The 21,819-nt window shown below is 35.8% G+C and overlaps 2 protein-coding genes across 3 annotated transcripts in view; one reads left to right on the top strand and one right to left on the bottom strand.

Moving 5' to 3' along the window:
* Nucleotides 1-2,089: 2,089 nt before the first annotated feature.
* HESX1 (HESX homeobox 1) lies at nucleotides 2,090-20,164 on the bottom strand. Of its 2 annotated transcripts, none has more exons than XM_039858622.1 (6): nucleotides 20,024-20,164; nucleotides 19,010-19,051; nucleotides 4,031-4,304; nucleotides 3,328-3,527; nucleotides 2,951-3,052; nucleotides 2,090-2,857 (listed from the first exon to the last, which is right to left on the bottom strand). In XM_039858622.1, the coding sequence occupies exons 3-6, from the start codon at nucleotides 4,185-4,187 to the stop codon at nucleotides 2,759-2,761; spliced, it is 558 nt and encodes a 185-aa protein (XP_039714556.1). In that variant the 5' UTR covers nucleotides 4,188-4,304; nucleotides 19,010-19,051; nucleotides 20,024-20,164; the 3' UTR covers nucleotides 2,090-2,758. The 2 variants fall into 2 exon arrangements, with proteins under 2 accessions (XP_039714556.1, XP_039714557.1); XM_039858623.1 differs by having other exon boundaries at nucleotides 20,040-20,139.
* Nucleotides 20,083-21,819, top strand: part of APPL1 (adaptor protein, phosphotyrosine interacting with PH domain and leucine zipper 1) — a 35,007-nt gene continuing 33,270 nt past the window's right edge. The window contains exon 1 of the mRNA XM_039858621.1: nucleotides 20,083-20,472. Within this exon, the coding sequence (XP_039714555.1) occupies nucleotides 20,098-20,472 (375 nt within the window). The 5' untranslated portion in view covers nucleotides 20,083-20,097. The remainder of the gene's footprint in view (nucleotides 20,473-21,819) is intronic.

The following is a 21,819-nucleotide window of genomic DNA, read 5'->3' as shown; positions in this document are numbered from 1 at the left end:
TCATAATTGATTAAAAGAGTTACTGGCTCATTATTTCCTTTAACGAGATCAATTTTTATCTTTTAGGGTTTGGGAAATGATTTTAGGGGAAACACACTACTGATCTTGTATATTATCTTGCTTCGTAAATATGCTAACATATTGTGGACTCACTTCACAGTATTTAATGATATTCTGTTATTAGTCTGAAAATATACAAGGATGTGTAATTACATTCATAGTTAATTTCTTTAATATTATAAATTCTAGTATTTAAAATTTTTTTACTTTTAAGTGTTATTTCAGTTATATATGCATCATTTCTATTAGAAATTATTTCGGTTACGAATATATAACTTTGGCTATGAACACAACTTATTTCAATTGTAGACAAAATTAAATTTTAGAACCACACAAATCAGTTATATTAAATTGCACTGGAAAAAACCAAGATAATATTCTAGAATTACTGTTTCTTTCTTCACCAGATGTTTTATAGGTATGATCAATTTTTATAATGAACAAAAATTTTTAAGTGTATTACTAGTTGATCAATGTTTGTGATGCTATTTCAATTTTTTCTAATGTCTATAATTTTATATACAGAATCCTCACATTCCTCAGACATTTGGCGTTAGTTTTAATTTCAGATGAATTCTAGATAAACTATGATTACTCTAAAAAATCTCCATTCGTGTAAAGTACTACTTCAAAAGTACTTAAATATTAATATTAATATTGTGGAATAGTTTGTTATGTACAAGACTTGAAATCTTACCCTAAATTAAGTAAATATTAAGAAAGACAGAGCTATGTGTGACACGGCAAGATGTTGGAAAGATGCTCAGAATATCAAGTGTGATGACATTTAAAAAAAGAACAGCAAAAACAAATACATATGCATGTATCTATATATATACATGTGTATGTATATATACACATACATGTATGTACATATATATGCTTTTATACATAAAAACATCTATAAAATGTTTATAGATAAGATTTGAAAGATAGGATTTGAGGGATATAGTACTGTATTTTCATACTGCTTGAATTGTTCACAGTATATAAATATGGCCTTTGGTATTAAAATAAAGGCTATTTGAAAAAAGCCTACCCATCAGGTGACACTTTCCCTTCCAACCCACTCCTGGTGACTTCCAGACCTCCAACTTAATATAGTTTCATAGGAACCTAATGAAGAGCAAAGAAAGCTCTTGGATACATTTTGACATATATTTCATAAGTAGTGCTTCAAATTTTATATTAACAAAAGCAGCTCTTTATACTGGAAAAAAAAATAGTCTCCCTTGGAAAAGATGTTATGTTTTTGGTCTTCCAGTTTCTGCCCTTGTCGCCTTTTTCTCTTTCTCCCTCTCCATCTCAGCGATTGCAGAAAAGAATAAGTGCAGCTTAATGCCGACCAGTTGTTGGGACACAGAGCTCTCTACCCCAAATGTACTCTGGGTAAATGATTTTAAAAAGCTTCAAAATCTGAGTTATGCTATTTTCCCTCAGCAATAATATGCAAACTCCCTCTAGTCTTTCTCATGCAATATGATAAAAAGAAAGAAAAAAAAAGAAAAAGGAATTTAACAAGAACCTTCTACTGTGGATGTCACTGGGAGAAAAAAGGACAGAGGAGTAATAAAGAAAAGAGAAGCAAAGAAGAAGTCAATTTGAATGGGCAAAGTTGAAATATGGTTTTCAGGAGATAAAATCAGAGTCCACAAGCTACCATTTCAAAAAGAACACCACTTTGGCCTTCCACCGATTAATTAGAAAATAAATACATAGAATTCCAGTGGTAGGACTCCTTTCTTGTGATGATTTTTAACCTATTCCTTTCTTTAATTGAGAATGTACAATGACAAATGCAAAGGAAATACATAGTTTTTGATTATTTCCAACAACCATGTCAGGATACATACAAAACATAGGTCAGTTATCTTACCTTCTTAGTCAACATATTATTACATATAATAAAATATAAAGCTGAAAAAAAAATATATGTATAGCTGATTGGAAATCAGTACATTGGATATAGATATAAGCCAGATGATCATTATCACTTTAATAAATGAAGTTAAAGCACAACATTAAATGAACTAGAAAATATTTTAAAATTTGCGTTTACTTGCAGCTCAATTCTTTTGTGTAATGCAATATCAAAGGAATATGACAACTGATGCTTTTATATGTCTACTTTGGTATAATGACTTTACTTGAAAAATAACAATCTGAAACTGGCATGTATAAGGATTTGTACTGATATATGGTAAGAAATTTCCACTGCTTTATGTCAGAAATCAAGAAAAACTAAAGATTCATGAAAAAATCATAGTCTATAATATATTAAAGCATAATGATGTTTCAAAATGTACTTGAAGGAAACTAATTGAAACAAATCACATGTTTGTGCCACTCATCATATTATTTAACTTGAATTATTCTGTAAACGTAATCCAGTTTGTGGAGTCACCTAGTAATGAGTTTACTGATTTCAGCAAACTAATTTATTAGATTAAATTTGCACACTTAAAAAATAGCTGGCTTTTTCTGAAAATGTTTATTAAAATATATAGGAAATGCCTTTATCTAAAAGTGCCCAAGGATAATAGATACCATGATATAATAGTAATTATTTACAGTATATTTTCAGAAAAAAATGACAATATTCAGATTAAATGCAGAAAACATCAATTTTTAAAAACTTGATATTTCCATGAATTCTTCATGTTCTGAAATTAGAAGATAATTTCACATGATTAGTTTTCTATTCCAAGAAATTTGTGTTGAAATTTTTTTTCGCCATTAGAAACTGTGATTCTCTATGGGACCTCCTCAGTTTTGCACGCCGATTTTGGAACCAGATCTAAAATTAAGGAAAAACAAAATAGATCTCAGAAACATTATTTCATTATTCTTAACATTTCAATCATCAGGAATAACTAAATTTGAAAATTACCTGGATTCTGTCTTCTTCTAAATTCAATTTTTTAGCTAAGTCCTCTCTGATATCAATGCCAGGATAGCAGTTTACTCTAAAGACATTTTCCAACATTTCAATCTAAGAGTAAAGAAATAGTTATTTAAAATGCTGATATGTGGTATGTCACCATAAAATGGACTTTAATTTGTATAGCAAAATAACTGCATTTAAATCTTGGGCAATTAATCTGCATGCCTTTTTTAAAAAATGACTATCCAGAAACTTAAAAATGATACAGTCTATTGTTTCATTAATAAGGCCTAAATTGAGATCCCAAAGTGAATGAACTTTTGCTCAATAGGGTGTCAGTTAAAGCCGACGGATTGACATTATTAGTTGAAAAATCTTCCCACCTGGTTTTGAGTAAAAGCAGTTCTTGGTCTTCTGCCTCTATACCAACTCAACTCTCTTTTCAAAGACAGTGTTTCTGAGGCTGAAAAGTAATTTTCATATTTCAAAACTCTTTCTTCTGGCATTGGGTGATCCACAGTCCATGGAAATAAGATCCCATTAGGAAGACTCGGGACAAGTAGACACAGGTTAACATCTTTCTCTAAAAACAGAAAAATAAACCCCATCTTAGATGTCCAATACTATTTTCTATAAAAGTTCTATAAGAAGTAATTTCAGGAACTTGTCTTCAATTTTCCTACTGGCCTTCTTCTGGGTTTCACAACAGAAATGACCTCTCATGAACCAAAAACCAAAAAGCAAACAAAAATGAAGATCCTCCTTTGGTGATAGAGAACATTTTGGTCTTTGAATGCCTTTTTTTTTTGCAGTGAAAAAAGATTTAGAATATCTGATGTGTCAAACACAGAGATCTGAAGTAAATGCAGGTTCTTGGCATTTTCTGTGAGAGAACTTTATATCCACTTAGATTTAAAGCTGATATTCTTTTTATTTCAGCTGGAGGCATTAAAAGTCCTAGATACCTCAGTTATGTAACTGCATGAACTTAGTTTCTTTCTAACTCTATGTAGTATAAAATTAAAGGCCAAATTAAACAGTACAAAGGAAATAACAAAGAGTTTGAAAAATTAAATTGTTGCATACCTGAGGAGCCGCAGGTGTCTGCCCAAGGCCTATGGGGTTTCATTGATGGAACACAGTCTTTCTTCTGGTCCAGTCCTAAAATGCTTGCAATTGAAAAGGAGCAGAAGGAGGGTTTGCTTTCCCCAAGGCGATCACCTTCCTGAAGGCTGGGAGACATTGTCGCGTGGGCTGCACAATGTAGACAGCTCTGGCCTCTCCAAGCTCTGGGCTGGCTCTTCCCACACTACAGGGCTGGGATCTTACAGTTCACCTTAAGGCTCCGCTGACAAGGGGGCTGGATTTAGAACGTCACTAATTAAAATCCTGTCTTAGAAAGTTTTAGCATGTCAATGAACACCCAGCCAGCAGCTTCAGGAGTTAATTGTTTATTTGTTTGCAAGTAATTAGCAACTAATGGCTACACCAGGGGGCCACCTACAGGGACAAAAAGTGTTATCTCTCCTAAGCAGAACAGGGACTTAACTTTCTCGAAAGAAGTGATGCACAAACTGGCACTCCTCTTTTATTTGAAATCATTAATGTATAAAATCATGCTTTTATTCTAAAGTTTTTACTTTCATGGACTCCAGTTACCTAAACATACAGGCAAGATAGAAAAGCAGTCAAGTAATAAATAATCTAATTTAAGTGAATTTTCTTCCAAGGAAATTGGAAAAGGTAATAATCTCTTAATGCTATTACAGTAATTCTGATGAAAATGACTGTTTTTCATATGTATATGTAATAGTAAATGTTGTCAATGAAAACACAAAAGTATTTGGAGTGCAGCATACTGGAAAAGGTTGGCAAAGTTATTAACACTGAGTGTAATTGTCTTCCAAGTGCTGGGATTAATTCATAAGGAACAGTTGCACCAAGTATTTTAAATAATTAATGAGATAATTCCCTTCTTTCATCTTTTCTTTTAAATGAGAGATACTATGAAGATTTACATGTTACCACCTCCAAGCAACTTAAAAGCATGACTTCAAACTCAAGGGAAGATTTCTCTTCTCACCACAATTACTTCAAAGAAAACAGTATACTGTATGTTTTAAAGAAAAATTTTCCTCTGTTGATCATCTGAAGAACTGGGAGATTTCCATGAAGACAATAGGTTTGTGAAAATAACAATAATAGAATGTTTTAATTTTGTAATCCTAAGAAAACTTGAAATTAAAAGAGAAATATAGCCAATTGGGAAGATTTTGAACTTGGCCACTCTCCCAAAAAGGTGTGATCCTTTTAGTTCTTGCATACTGCTGCTCCTTTTCTTCCAGTATTTTCTTGATAAACTTAAGTGCTCAGTTTTATCCTGCATTTAAACAACTACTAGATTTTTCTTCAGGGAAGAGGAAAGGTAGTCTCTACTCATAGAGGAAATAGCCCCTACAGGATGGAGCTCAGCTTCATTGGATTTTGTCCTATCATGATGTCATAAATACAGAGCTAGATTCCTCCTTATGCAAGCTCTAGAGTGAACAAAAGATTCACATAAAAAGCAGCAACAGGCACACAAAGAATAGGTTATAAATATACAAGTAAAGCCATGCTGAGAATGAATAAACTAGTCAACATCTGGGGAAGTACTGGAAGAGAGAATTCATAACTTTCCCAGATTCCTTTCTCTTCTTTGAGTCATTCATTCATTCATTCCACAATTCGTTGAGCACCTACTTAGTACCAGAACAAATAGAACTGGACCCTTGCCCTCATGAAGCTCGCAGTGGTGCAGTGTGGGGTGGGAGTGGAAAGACAGACAACAGACAATAATTATAAAAAAATAAATTACCTCCTACATTAACTGGTTATAAGAATGAAAAAAGGAAACAGGTGAGCCAGGTAAGCTGGATCATCAGAGGAGAAGGTAAGAAGAGGCTTCACTGAGATCCTGATACCCACAGTAGTGCCTCAGAGGTACAAATTCAGAAAATGCTACAGCACATGCTGAAGCAGCTCCAGTCCCCAATTTCTTCTTTATCAACAAGGACATTCCAATATTTTTATTCCTTGAGTTGATTTTATCTGGACTTACATAATACCAGTTTAAATACGGATGAGTTGAAAATAAAAGGTAGGAAAAAAATTTCTCTAAAAATGTCGAGGAAATGTTTTCTTATATATTGACTCAAAAGGTTTTTATAGAGCACTTCATAGGTGCCAGACACCATTCTAGGTGCTAGAGATCAGTGATGAACAATAGAAGGTAATCAGAGAGTGATAAACTCATTGAAAAGAATAAACAAGGTGATGGAGATGAAACCTAGCAGGGCTGGGAGTGGATGGGTGGGATAGGGCGTAGAGAAGGTCTTTAGATATGGTGGTTGGGCAGGCCTCCCTAAGGAGGTGAAATTTTAGCTGAAACTGAGGATGAGAGAAAACCAGCATGCCAAAGTCTTAAGAAAAAGCACCCCAGTCATAGGGAACAGCAAGTACAAAGGTCTTGCAGCTGAAAAGCCCTGGAATATTTGAGGAGGAAAAGACAATAGCCAAAGGGAAGTGAGTGGTAACAGATGCTATTGTTTGGAGAGCCAGGCCTGGCTGGGTAATGGACAACCTTTATAAAAACCATGATAATAAGTTCAAGTGCAAAGAGAAGCCAGGGTAGGATTTTAAGCAAGGACCGATAGGATAGTCTGAGCTGTTTTCACTCACAAAACTTCTGACATGAAATGTGTATGGATTTTCCATACCAAGTAATTCTCTAGTTCTCTGCAGACAACAACTAGGTGTCCTACAATTCAATTCTAACTACAGAGAAGGCTAGCACAGACCCCATTGGTTAAAGGCTCAGTCCCACAGGACTGGCCCCACTTCGAAGCCAATCACAAATCCCAGGTTACAACCTATACTTCTGACCAACTGGCTATAATTCCAGGGTTCCCACGACTCCTGCCTCAGGTTCAGTTATGTGCTAGAATGGCTCACAAAACTCAGGAAGGAACTTTATATTTGTTTATTGGTTTATTATAAAGGATACGACTCATGAACAGTCAAATGGAAGAGATACATAGGGCAAGCTATGGGGGAAGGGAACTTCCATGCCTTCTCTGGGCACACCACCGTCCCAGCACCTCAAAGTATTCACCAACCTGGAAGCTCTCTGAATCTGGCTTTTAGAGATTTTTATGGTGGTTTAATCACATAAGCATGATTAATTAAATCACTGGCTATTGGTAACTGACCTCAATCTCCAGTCCCTCTCCTCTCCCTAGAGGTTAGGAGTTGGGGCTGAAATTCTAAGCTTCTCATCAAGATTGATAAACCTATAGGCAGAATGATCAAGAACAAAAGAAAGAACATAAATTACCAATAGTAGTAATAAAGAGGTGATACCATAATAAAGACTACAGACATTAAAAGGTAATATTATGAACAACTTTATGTCAACAAATTAAACAACTTCATACCAATAAATTCAACATGAAATATACAAATATCTTGAAAAACTGATTACCAAAACTGAGACAAGATGAAATAGAAAATATGACTGTCATATATTTATTAAGGAAATTGAATTGGTTATCAAATTCCTTCCCACAAAGAGAAATTCCAGGCTCAGATAATTTCACTGGTAAAATTTGTCAAACATTTAAAGAAAAGTCTTAAACAGATACCAATCTTATAAATTCTTTCAGAAAATGAAGGAGACCCTTCTAAATTTGTTTTATGAGGCCTGAATAAACCTCATAACAAAAAAAATTTTTTAAATGATAGACAAATATTTTTCATGAACACGGACACAAAAAACTTAAAATATTAGCAAACCGAATACAGAAACATACAAAAAGAATAATACATTATGACTAAATGGAACTTTTTCCAGAAAGGATGATTTAATATTCAAAAATCAATCAATGTAATTCATCATCTTAACAGAAAAAAAGAAAATCATGTGATCACATTAACAGATACAGAAAAATACTCATTCATGACTTAAAAAATTCTTTGAGCAAAATAGAAGTAACTTCCTCAATTTGATAAAGGGCATCTATAGAAATAATCAGTAACACAATATTTAATGGTGAAAAATATTAAATGCTTTCTCCTTAAGATTAGGGACAAGGCAAGGATGTCAACATGCAGCATTTCTATTCAACACTATATTATATCTAAGTCAGTTAATTAAAACAAGAAAAAAAAATACAAGTCGTATAGATCAGAAAGGAAGAGTAAAATGTCTCTATTGACAGATGACATGACTGTTTACATAAAAAATTCTTAAAATCTACAAAATATATTTTTAAAAAAGAATGATTTCATTTATGTGATATTCTAGGACAGATAAAACTATATCGAAAAACTCAGAAAGTTGGGGTGGAGGTGGGGACTAAATGGGAAGAAGAATGAGGAAACTGGAGGAGGGAGTAATGGTAATGTTGTATATCTTGCTGGCGTTTGGATTACACAGATGTATGTATACATTTGTCATTACTCATTGATTGGTACTGTTTACAATTTGTTCATTTCAACTTCGACAAAGAGACAAAAAGGACATTTCATAATGATAAAGGGATCAATCCAAGAGGACATAACCCTTGTAACATTTCTGCACCCAACATAGAAGCACCTAAATATATAAAACAAATATGACAGGCATAAAGGGAAAGATCAACAGTAATATAGTTATAGTAGGAAACTTTTACACCCCATTGACATCAACAGATAAATCTTGCAGACAGAAAATCAACAAGGAAACAGTGGCCTTAAATGACACATTAGACCAGATTGTTTTAATTGATATTTTTAGAGCATTTCACCACAAGCATCAGAATATATATTCTTTCCAAGTGCATAGAGAACATTTTCCAAGATAAACCACATGTTAGGCCACAAAACAAAGTCTCAATAAATTTTAAAATATTGAAATCATATCTAATGTCTTCTCTTACCACAATGATATGAAACTAGAAATCAATTCCAAGAAAAAAAAACCTGACACACAAACACATGAAGGCTAAATAGCATGCTACTAAACAATAAATGGGTTAATAATTAGATCAAGGGAGAAATCAAAAGATACCCTGAGACGAATGAAAATGTCCCAAAATATATGGGACACAGAGAATGCAGTCTAAGAGGGAAATTCATAGCAACACAGGCGTACCTCTAAAAACAAACAAACAAACAAATCTCATATAAACAATGTAATCTTATATCTAAAGGAAATAGAAAAAGAACCACAAACAAAACTCCAAGTGAATAGTAGGAAGGAAATAATAAAGATCAGAGCAAAAATCAATGAAATAGAGTTAAAAAATACAAAAGATCAATGAAACCAAGAGTTGGTTCTTTGAAAAATAAACAGAATTGATAAACACTTAACCAGACACATCAAGAAAAAGAGAGGATGCAAATAAATAAAATCAGAAGTGAAAGATGAGAAGTGACAACTGACACCACAGATATATAAAGAATTGTAAGAAAATATTATGAGCAATTATATACAAATGAACTGGACAATCTGGAAGAAATGGATAAATTCCTAGAAATATACAATCTTCTAAGACTGAATCAGGAAGAAACAGAAAACTTGAACAGAGTGATTACAACTATCACAACCAAATCAGTAATCAAAAAAATCCCAACAAACAAAAGTCTTGGACAAAATGGCTTCACAGATTAATTCTGCCAAACATTCAAAGAAGAATTAACATCTATTCTTCTCAAACTCTTCCAAAAAATTTAAGAGGGAAGGCTCCCAAGCTCATTTTATGAGGTGATTCCAAAATCAGACAAGGACATTACAAAAAAAGAAAATTATAGGCTGATATCTCTGATGAACATAGAGGCAAAAATCCTCACAAAATTTTGGCTAGTCGAATTCAACAATGCATTAAAAAGATCATACACCATGATTAAGTGGGATTTATTTTGGATAGCCAGAGTAGTTCAATATCCACAAATCAATTAACGTGATACTCCACATAAACAAAATGAAGGATAAAAATTATATGATCGTACCAATAGATGCAGAAAAAGCAGCTGACAAAATCCAGCATTCATGTGTAATAACTCTCAGCAAAGTGAGAATAAACAGAACATACCTCAACATAATAAAAGCCATATATGACAAACCCACAGCTAACATTATTCTCAACAGGAAAAATCTAAAAGCACTTTCCTTAAGATCAGTGACAAGACAAAGATGTCCACTTTCACCACACTTATTCAACATAGTATTGGAAGTCCTAGCCACAGACAAGAAATAAAAGGCATCCAAATTGGAAAAGAAGAAGTAAAACTGTCATTATTTGCAGATGACATGACACTATATAGAGAGAACCCTAAAGGACCTACAAAAAAACTATTAGAACTGGTAAATTAATTTAGTAAAGTAGTAGGATACAAAATTAATATTCAGAAATTGGTAGCATTTTTAAACACAAATGAGGAACTATTAGAAATAGAAATTAAGAAAACAATCCCATTTATAATTGCATTAAAAAAAATACCTAGGAATAAACTTAACCAAGGATGTAAAAGAGCTGTACTCAGAAAATTATGTCATTGAAGAAAGAAATTGAAGAAGATACAAATAAATCAAAGTATATACCGTACTCATGGATAAGAAGAATTAACATTGCTATAGTGTCCATATTGCCAAAGCAATTTATAGATTCAATGCAATCCCTACCAAAATACCAACAGCATTTTTCACAGAACTAGAACAAATAATTCTGAAATTTATATGGACCCATAAAAGACTCCAAGTAGCCATGGCAATCCTGAGAAAGAACAAAGTTGGAGGTATCACACTACCATATATCAAACTATACTACAAGGCTATAGTAATCAAAATGGCATGGTATTTGCATAAAAGCAGACCCATAGATCAGTGGAATAGAATAGAGAGCCCTGAAATAAATCTATGCCTATATGGTCAATTAATCTATGACAAAGGAGGCAAGAATATACAATGGGGTAGACAGTCTCTTGGGTATTGGAAAAATGGTATTGAGAAAACTGGACAGATACATGCAAAAAAGTGAAACTGGGCCACCTTCCAACACCACATACAAGAATAAACTCAAAATGGATTAAAGACATAAATGGAAGACATGAAACCATAAAACTCCTAGAAGAAAATATAGGCAGTGAACTCTCTGACTTTGCTCTTAGCAATATTTTTTCTGCTCTATCTCTTGGGCAAGGGAAACAAAAGAAGATATAAACAAATGGGTCTACATCAAACTTAAAAATTTTTGTATAGCAAAGAAAACCACCAACAAAATGAAAAGATAGCCTACTGAATGGGAGAAGATATTCACCAATGATACCACTGATAAGGGGTTATTATCCAAAATTTATAAAGAAGTCATACAACTCAACACCAAAAAAAAAAAAAAAAACAAGCCATTTGATTAAAAAATGGGCAGAGGACCTGAATAGACATTTCTCTAAAGAGAACATACGAATGGCCAATAGACATATAAAAAGATGCTCAACATCACTAATCATCAGAGAAATGCAAATTAAAACTACAATGAGATATCACCTCATACCTGTCAGAATGGCTATTATCAATAAATCAACAAACAGCAAGTGTTGGCAAGGATGTGGAGAAAAGAGAACCCTCGTGTGCTGTTGGTGGGATTGCAAATTGGTGCAGCCACTGTAGAAAACACTATGAAGGTTCTTCAAAAAATTAAAAATAAATTACCTCTTGACCCAGCAATTCCACTTCTGGGTATTTATCCAAAGAAAACTAAAACACTAATTTGAAAAGATATATGCACCCTTATGTTCATTGCAGCATTATTTATAATAGTGAAGATATGGAAGCAACCTAAGTATTCATCAACAGACGAATGGATAAAGAAGTGGTACATGTATGTAATGGAGTATTACTCAGCCATAAAAAAAAAAAAATGAAATCTTATCATTTGCGACAACATGAATAGAAGTTATTATGCTAAAGTGAAATAAGTCAGACAGAGAAAGACAAAAAACCATATAATTTCACTTATATGTGGAATCTAAAGAACAAATTAAAACTCAAACAGACTCATAGATACAAAGAACAAACTGATGGGAGGGGTATTGGGAGGCTAGGTAAAAGAGGCAAAGGAATTGAGAAGTACAAATTGGTAGTTACAAAACAGTCACGTGATGTAAGGTACAACATAGGAATATAGTCAATAATATTGTAATAAACATGTATGGTGCCAGGTGAGTCCTAGACTTATCGGTGGGATCACTTTGTAAATTATATAAATGTCTAACCACTCTGATGTACACCTGAAGCTAATATAAAATAATACTGAATGTCAACTGTAATTGAAAAATAAAAATTAATTAAAAAAAAGACAATATACAGCTTTAGTAATAAAGATAGGGTAGTATTGGCAGAAAGACACAAGGATCAATGGAACAGAATAGGTAATCTAGGAATACACACACACACACATACACATCCACATAAATTTGTTCACTTCACTGTATATAAAATTTTATTCATTAAAGCATAAACAAGTATTAACATATAGTTAATAATATGCATTCTGATTAGTTTAGGGAAGTAGGATGATGTCTGCAACTTTAAAATGCATGAAAATAAATTAGATTGGTGGGTGAGTAGATATGTGACTATTATTAAACATTAATCTATAACTGTAGACCAATAGAACTTCCAATCCAATAGAGTTTTCTAAGATAACGGAAATGTTCTATATTTGTGCTATCCCATATAGTAGCCACTAGCCTCATGTGGCTAATGAGCACTTGAAATATGGCTAGCACAACTGATAAACTAAATTTTAAATTTAATTTCATCATAATTTAATTAAATTTAGATAGCCACATGTAGCCAGTGGCTACCATATTGGACAGCACAGACAGAGAACATTTCCATTACTGCAGAAAGTTCTGTTGGACAACACGAACCTAGAAGTAGTAATGATGTGACATTTGTAAACTGGACAGACAATGTTAATGCTGTAGGCTTTCTACTGTTGCCATTTAAAAAAATTTTTTTAAAAATTAGTTTCAAGTATACAGTACATTGGTTAGACATCTATATAGTTCATAAAACGATCCCCCCCATTGTTACCTCCTTCCCCTGGCCCTCCACCTAGCCATCATATTAATGCTAATTGCATTCCCTATGCCGTGCTCCCCAGCCATTGTTTTTTAATGTGTAAAGGTACTCCCAGTTTTCTATCAACCACTTATAAATCACTTCAGGGTAATCCACAAATTAGAAGACATTATGGCATTCTGTAACTAAATTTAATAAAAAGTGAGATGGGTATTTATTTTTAAAATCTGAGCTTAAAATTTAAAAATCTTGAGCCATGTTGAACAAGTCACATCTGTGGCACTCTGTCATCCCTAAGGCCTTCATCTGCCATTGTTATTTGAGACATACGATATCTTTCCCAGTGGTTACAAAGTTTGGGAGAGTTCAGACTGTTTTGCACACACTTCTATCTCTCCCAGCACCCATCACAGTACCTGTCACACAGAAGATATTAAATAAAGGTTTATTGAACAAGTTCTTTTTATTTATAACATTAAAGACCCCTCTCAGCCTTTGTTCTTCTCAAATCTCAAGACTACAGTTTCATATTTTTACATTTTTGAATTAGTTAAAATTGTTTTTGGTAAAGTAAACTGCCTTGTACATATCAGCCTCTTGATTTAAAAAAACTGATATAAAATCACTTGAAACACAAATGCATTTTTATTTTAAAAAGATTAATTCAATACCACAGCAAAACATAATAGTCTCCTTCAATTCTACCCCATTTATACTCCCAACCTAACCGGCTACCACTACTAACAGCTTAGTGCTTCTTCCTGTCTTTTAAAAATGCTTGATATAAATAGGTGGATGCACACACATGTTTTATCCACATGAAGTCAGACATGTATTGTTTTGCAATATGGTTCATAGCCGCTCTCCAATACCACCCTCCACGTGTGTCAGAGCATGTATAACTCTCATTCTTCAACAGTTGCTTGGTGCTACACATCAAGCAGATAACACCATAATTTATTGAACAACATCCCTGATAATGGGCACTTAAGGTTGTCTCTGATTTTTTTTTTTACTATAACAAACATTACGGCAATGAACACCTTGCACATACATGTTAGCAGACATAGTGTCTCTAAGGAAAATTTTTTTGAAGAGTATTTTTTGGTGGATGCTGCCATGTTTCCTTCTAAGAAATCTTAGTCAACGAATACTCCCATCCAGTCTAACTCTTGTCCTTATGACCTTCCTAGATTGACAGTGGGAACAAGACAATTCAGGGTTAGGCAAAATTAGACTCAGGTTTCCCCCAGACTCAGTATTCAAAGATAAAACAGTTTAGGATTTAGGGCTCTGAGGGACTCAGGCCTACAGTTTAGTGCCATTTGATCTAATCATTGTAGATTAAATGGGAGCCGTCAGTTAACCTGAGAACCTGATTGTTATTTTTAATATTATTTCTAGGGAATAAATGTTTTGGTTTTATCAACTTAAAAACAAACTTTTGAATCATAATAAACATTTATTAAACTCCAGTATTTATCAGGGGCAGCACAAGGTACCCAAGAGATAAAATGATTTCTGCAAAGAAACTCGTGGAGAAGATAGTAATTAATATTAAGTTAGGTGTGATTATGTTTAAAAATGCTTATAAACTACCAAGTTTTTACAATGTTAATTTGCCCATAATTTATGATATCTCATTTCCTTAATTAATTCAGCTTCCTCAACATTTGTTTCAAATCACAACCTCTATTAAGGGTATTTTAATCCAAAACCAGAGTAAAAGTCAAAGTCTTCACAATAGGCCACAAGGCTTTACACAATTTGGCCTCTTCTTCTTCCCTTCTCCACGGCAGACTCCCCTTGGCTCTCTCCTCTCCTACAATTTTTCTTCCTGGCCTCTATGCAATTCTTTTTTTTTTTTTTTCCTCTATGCAGTTCTTAAACAGGCCAGGCCACTCCTACCTTAAGGGTTAGGGTCTCTGCCCTGGTGGTTCTTCTTCCCAGACTGCTTTCTACCCAGATGTTTCCATCGCTTTCTTCAAGTTTTACTCAGATGTCTCCTCAATGACACCCACTCTGATGAACCTATTTAAAATTGCAACTGCCTCCCTACCCCATTCTCCCTGTTCTATTTTCTATAGCACTTACCGCTTTCTAACATACTTGTAATATGATTTATTATGTTTATTTTTTAATTGCCTTTCTTTCTCCTCACCATCCCCACTAAACTAAAGCTCCAAAAGGGGAGAGAATTTTAATACCTTTGCTCATTATCTAGTAAACACAAATTGAGAAGACTATTTCCTGAGGTAGTTCTTTGAATTCCAAAACTAAATTCATAGCACCACCTGGTGTTCTTAGAAGGATGTGCAGATTAATCCTGAGATTTATTTGCATTAGCCATGAGATAAACCATACTGGTTTAATCAATATTTAATTACTCTGTTTTTTACCATCCTCTGTGGGCTTGTAAAAATTAAAATGTTTTCAGTGAGTAAACAGTATCGGACATATTGGCTTCTCTAAGAGCAACCTCTTCTCCATTGACTTTCCTGTTGCTCCCCAGAACTCTTATGGAGGTAGAAGTGTCATAAGGTCTTATGTCTTTAACCTTAGGGCATCTCTCCCTCTCCGCTGCCAAAAAACAAAAACAGGGTAATTGCCTTTGATGTTTTGGTATCTACACCTGTTCTCCAGAATATCAAAATACATATTCGTTGATTTAAAAATTTTTGTTTTGGCCATAAAAGCCCCTAAGTGATAAAATACTAGCAAGGATAATGGTAATACCACTTAAAATAGTATCAGGATTTTCTAAGATAATCTTCTGATTTAGAAAATATTGGTTTCTTTAGATATGATTAAAAAAAAGGGAAAAATGAAAACGAAATCTGCCTTAAAAGCATTAACATTTTTAATATTTAACAGTAAATAATAAAAATAATTAGCTAATTTTTATTGAATGCTTATGGTGTCCAGAACTATTTTGAAAGCTCATTAATCACCTTTACAACTTTATAATGTAGGTTCTCTATATTAAGCCTCACTTTTCAGATGATGGAATGGACATACAGAGAAGTCAAGTAACTTGACAAAAGTCACAGAACTAGTAAAGAGTGCAGCTAGGATTCAAAGCCAGTTAGGATGGCTCCACAGTTCATGTCCATGAGCTCAGGCCCATGATTTTATCTACCTCCCCACAGAAATGGGAATGATGCTGCTTTGTTTCAAAGTTCTTGGCCTGGCCAAAGAAATTAATTTCTTAATATCCTCTTTTTTCAAAATGGAATCAAGGCGACCATAAAAGAAACAGAAGCATATACAATTATCTTAGAAATAAAGTTTAATTCTTTTTACAGTCAAAAAAGTAGAAGCTACAGAATTTACCTTGCATTCTAAGGATGCTGTGGCAAAGAGCAAACACAACATTAACCTCAGGGTCAAAGGCAGAGGATGTTTTTCAGTGGCACAATGAAGAATCAGCTGGTTTTTGCTGCCCATCCACCCTTTTGCAATCTACTCAGAATTTTTGATTCTATCCTCCAGTTGCCTAAAGCTTCCCCCTACTCTACCACTAGTTGTAATATATATTTTTTAATTTAATTTTATTATTAGTTTCAAGTATACCGTAAATTGGTTAGACATTTATATAGTTTATGAAACGATCCCCCTAAATGCTCTTTCTCTCTCTGGCTCTATACTTAGCCATTACATTACTGCTGACTGCATTCCCTATGCCGTGCTTCCCATCCCCATAACCAGCTATCAACTACTAATTTGTACTTCTTTAACCTTTTGCTCCTTTATCCCAGGCCCCCAACCCTCCTCCCTTCAGGCCATCACCAGATTGTCCTCTATATCTGTGAGTCCATTATTGATTAGTTTGTTCTTTTTGTTCTTTAGATTCCGCATATAAGTGAAATCACATGGTATTTTTCTTTCTCTGACTTATTTCACTCAGCATAAAAATCTCTAGGTCCATCCATGTCTTTGTGAAGTGAAGAATTTCATTTTTTTAAATGGCTGAGTAATACTGGATATTATAATTTCTTTATCCAATAATCTGTTGATGGGCATTTAAGTTGTAATATTTTAAAGTGGATGGAAGTGACTCAGTTTCCCGAATTACCAATTTATATGCTCATTTCTAGAATTTGGTTCATCTCAGCTAAATGTTAAGAAAACAACCGAATTATCTATTTAAGTGAATCCATTAACCCATTTCCCGTTTAGGAAAAAAAGTGCAGCCCGCCACCAGAGTTCATTTAACATTATGTGTAGGAATGTTACATTTTCTAGGATTTGACATATTTAGTAATGGAGAGTTACTATATTTTGTAAATAGAAATACCATCACTATAAACAGAATGCTATAAATAGAATGACGTCATTTGTTTCCAAAGAACACCGATACACTAGAGCGATGAGACTATAATAATAAAAGCAAGATATTTTGTCGCAAATTTTGGGGTAAGGTTAGAACTGTAATCTGCACGTTATCTCGTTATCTCGGGGTTAACGCTACAGTTGCAAGCGCTGCTGGCGAGTATTCTTGGGGCAAATGGGAAATGGGTTAAGGAGGGATTTATTAGGTAACACTCCAGAATTATCTGCATTATATATTAAATTCTTAACGGGAATATGAATTCCCAAGAATTTCTGATTGATTGGTCTTTCAGGGGATATCTGTCAGTAGGAGGCATTCCAGGTTCTTGAGGGGATTCTGGAAATGGCGCCGCTCTTGGCAGCCTCAGCTGGAACCTATGACTCCTTTCCTAAACGTTTACTTGTCTCTTTAAATTTCCTAAAATACAATATTTGGGAAAGGGAAATGGTTATTTTCCATTTTGGATAGTTTTTCAACATGTGTCTTGAGAATTATTTGCTTTGGAGTCACTTGGGAAGATTCCCACCCCACTTCTGACCTATGGCATCACAATCTACCAGTTGAGCTCAAAAATCTGTATTCCGACAACCTTCCCCAGATGAACTGTACGTGTGCATGAGTTTTGTAACAACTAATTTAGGGGATAATTTTGAAAAGTAAAATATCAGCGTCATTTGGGTTGTTGGATTATTTCCTATTATAGACCACAGACCAGAACTTCAGGCAGTATCGTGTAAAAACCTAATTATAAGATCAAATATAATTTTAGGACATTAATAACTAACTAATCTATTTATAGGATTGTATGTCCTTTTATTGTAAATTATATGTGTAAAACATCCCAATAAATTATATGTGTAAAATGTCTCAAAGAATTCTTTGATGGATGTGATTCAATCCTACCTTGCCTTCCATAAAATTAACCAGCTGGCCAAAGTTTTTACTATGCTACTCACAAGGGAGTCTCTAGTAACCCCCGAGGCAGTCTTTCTGAACAAGCCTCATTTCCTGTATAAAAGGAACTGAGTTTGGTCAACTGTGCAGAACTTAGGCTGATTAAACTTAAATTGGTTATCAAAGGAGACTATAATTCTGCAGCTTTAGAGATGTTTTAAAATAGGAAATACAATCATCTTTTTGGATGAGCAGAGCATACCGTAACCTAAAGATAAAGGATCCTAATAGAAGGCCTTTGAAGATTCTTTCTAGTTTTATACTTTGACTAAACTGCTTCTCCATCCAATCAAATGTCAACTTGTTTTTGTTGTTTCATTATTTAATCAGCTGAGCCTGGTAAGAATTCCTTGCCCCTCTCTGAAAATATAATAGCCTCTTTAGAATCCTTTACAAAAATAGTTTAGATGCATATAACATACAAAGAAGGAAACCATTTAACTTGATGATAATACCCTGCCCAAATAATTCAGATACTTAATAGAATTTTTCACTGAAATTATTTGGTTTGGCCAAGTTAACTGGCCAAATCCCTTCAGTTACACCATATAATTACTCTTGTCTCATACTTTATTTTCACTTGTCACTTTCTTCTGATTCTTATCAATTGTCACTACCTTGTTTCTCATTCACATATAGCCTAAATCACAATTCAACCAAAAAGGTCACTTACCTTGAAAGTCTTCCTTTGGAGCCAGGCTGCATGACCGCTGTGCTGCCAGAGGGAAAAAGAAAGGACAGACTCGGGTTGCTGGGATTTGTAGATGCTGGGTGCAGCTAACTCACTCCATACCACCTTTCAAAAACTAAAGATCTCTTCTAGAGGATGACTAGTTGATAATCTAAGGGGAGACCTTCTATTCAAAGCTTAATACTGCATTTGGATTTGTTCCACTGTATCTGGATTTGTTCCAGTGTATCTTTGGAACCAGGAAACTAATAATCTTTAATAATCTTTACTTAGCATTTCTTAAATTTCTTGAATGAAAATGGGATGGATCGGTGGGATCAATGGCTAGATTTTTAGGAGACAATAGTGACTTTTCCATTTTCTCTGAATACTGATGAAACTCTCATAACTCTACAGAGAAATAAACGAGGCAGTATGAGGTTGGGTAAAATGGACAAAGAGGCAGGAGTTCTAATCTGGACCAGGTTCTGGAAGTAGAGCTTCATTCACTTTTCTCTATTTAGAGGCCGAAGAAACTTTTTTTTAAAAAACTTTTTCACCAAACAGAAATGCTATTCAGTTACCAACATCATTAATCAGTGTATCAGGGTTTTTAAAAGATGTTTCATTTGCGATTTAAAAGAAACATGAAAATCTAAATGGTGGCGAGTCAGTCTTTTAAAGGCCAGGTAAGAATTGATGAATTGACAACAAAGTCACATGTTTTAAGCTGAATATACTGACTATCCATATGTCCAGAAAAATAACTTCGAGTCTGTTGTCCACAAATTTACCGGAAAGCCCTGTTAATGACACAACTTTGGACCTCACAGACATCTGAGTTTGCCTGCAGCATTTTGCTGGAGCGGGGAGACTGGACGCTTCCGGCAGGGTTCGAAAGGTTATAGTTTGGGAAGTTAAAGAAAGGCGCCAGCGGTAGGGCCTTTCCCACGACCTCCAGTGGAAAATGTTAAGGGAGAAATAAAACCGGCTCAAATTCCCCAGTGTGGTCCTCACTCGAGGTTGTGGTTACCCGAGACGCGCGGTGGTGGGTCCCTTACGATTTACATACAAACGCGCGAGCACAAACTATGAGCTCGCCGGGCGTAGGCAGCGCCGCCTCCGCTGCAGCGCCGCCTCCGCTCCCTCTGAGGCCCGCGTTTGCCGCAGAGCCCCGCGAGGCGAAGGCACCTCCCGGCCAGCCCCGCCGCGCTGACGGGCGTCTCCGCGAGCCAATGAGTGCGCCGGGAGGCGGGATTTCCCGCCTGGTCTCACCGCGCCTAGCGAGGGCAGCGAGGGCGGTGCAGGCGGGGACCGCGGCAGCCCCTGCGAGAGAGAGTGGGTTGGGGTTAGCTGCTGCGGGCAGCTCGGCGTGGGGAGTTGTGGGCGGCCGCCGCCCTCCCTCCTCTACGATGCCGGGGATCGACAAGCTGCCCATCGAAGAGACGCTGGAGGACAGCCCGCAGGTGAGGCGGCGGTGCGTGCCGAGGGAAGGAGCGGGGCGGGCCGACCCCAGGCCTGCGGCCGCGGTGGCCGCAGGTGCTCGCTCTGACCCCGGTGGGCGTCGCAGCCCAGTGCTCCCGCCCTTCGCGGGCCACGCCCGGAGCCACCGAGGCCCGGCCGCCCGCTCGCGGCCCTCGTGGGCCTTCGCCGCTAGGCCGAGAGCTGCGCGCGGGGTCCGGGACGTCGGCAGGCGGCGACCGAGCCGCCGTCGCCTTCGCTCGTGGGCCCGGTGGTTCACGTACGCTCGCGGGGCTCCCTTTTATGTAACTAAGGTGCGATTTTTATCGCCGTGATGTGAGGTGACATCCCGATCCTGGAATTTAATCTCCGAAAATCTCTTCGGAGAAAATGCAGAACGAGAAAGAATCCGGTAGACTTAACGATTTCTGAGCAAGCTAGAGAAGGGAATAGATAGTTTTCTTCGGGAGGTGCTGAAAAAGTGTTCATTTCCTCCTATGGAAAGTCGTCGGCGAAGCCCATTTTGTATCTTGGAACCTCCCTGCCAAGTGTGCCCAGTGTCGTGTCCGTGACTAGACGCTGTCACTCGAGCTCTGCACAGCGTGTGATGGACGGCGCCTTCGCGGCTCCATCACCGCTGCGCCCCTCCTTGCAGACTTGAATCTAATAAACTCATCAAAATAAAAGCCCTGTGTTCTGTTTTGTGCGTTAGGGATAATGATGATGATGATGATGTGATTGCTTTAGCGTAAAACAATCTGGGGAAAACTATTTGTTATGTCTTCAGTACAGAAGAATGAAATCAGCAATATTAAAAACATGTTGGTGGGGGCCGTAATATGCATAGAGAAGCTTCATCCTTATACAATAATTTAAGTGATTTAACACCGTTTTGCTGGTTGGCTACCACTTAGAATGAAGAAAATGTTCCGAAATGTTTTTCGTTTAGGACTACAGTTACATGTATTTCATGTAATTTGACAGTTTAATATAATCCAAAAGAACAGAAGGGGCTAAATCCCCCTTTCCAGGCTGGCTGGTTTGTCACGGATTTTGTGCCAATTTTAATTGCCAAGTTGAGATTGGGCTCCAATTGTGGAATTGATTTCTTTTTCACGCTGAAAGTTATCTTCACAGGCCGGTTGCCTGCTGGTAATGTACTCTTATCAGCCTATACTGACAAAAGAGAAACCACATCTTAGCTTATATGACTGCCAGAATAGCCAGCACAAACGCTTAATGATTTTTTCATATAAAAGTTATTAGCTATATTTGTTTCAGACTTTTTGCAAAAATTTTATGATGTGTAGGTCAGGTGCACTTTGTCCTTTTTTAGTATGTAAGACTCAGCA

This window comes from Pteropus medius, unplaced genomic scaffold (genome assembly GCF_902729225.1).
Source record: "Pteropus medius unplaced genomic scaffold, Ma_sr-lr_union100, whole genome shotgun sequence".
Lineage (NCBI taxonomy): Eukaryota > Metazoa > Chordata > Mammalia > Chiroptera > Pteropodidae > Pteropus > Pteropus medius.
Note: the sequence above shows the minus strand (reverse complement) of the source record. Positions and strands in the feature narration are given on the sequence as shown.

What these genes read in the sequence shown, in the direction of transcription:
- HESX1 (XM_039858622.1), bottom strand. Translation starts at nt 4,187, where the DNA reads ATGTCTCCCAGCCTTCAGGAAGGTGATCGCCTTGGGGAAAGCAAACCC. An exon ending in AGACACCTGCGGCTCCTCAG is followed by an intron (nt 3,528 to 4,030) that starts GTATGCAACAAT and finishes TTCTGTTTTTAG; the next exon opens with AGAAAGATGTTAACCTGTGT. An exon ending in CTGCTTTTACTCAAAACCAG is followed by an intron (nt 3,053 to 3,327) that starts GTGGGAAGATTT and finishes CTTTACTCTTAG; the next exon opens with ATTGAAATGTTGGAAAATGT.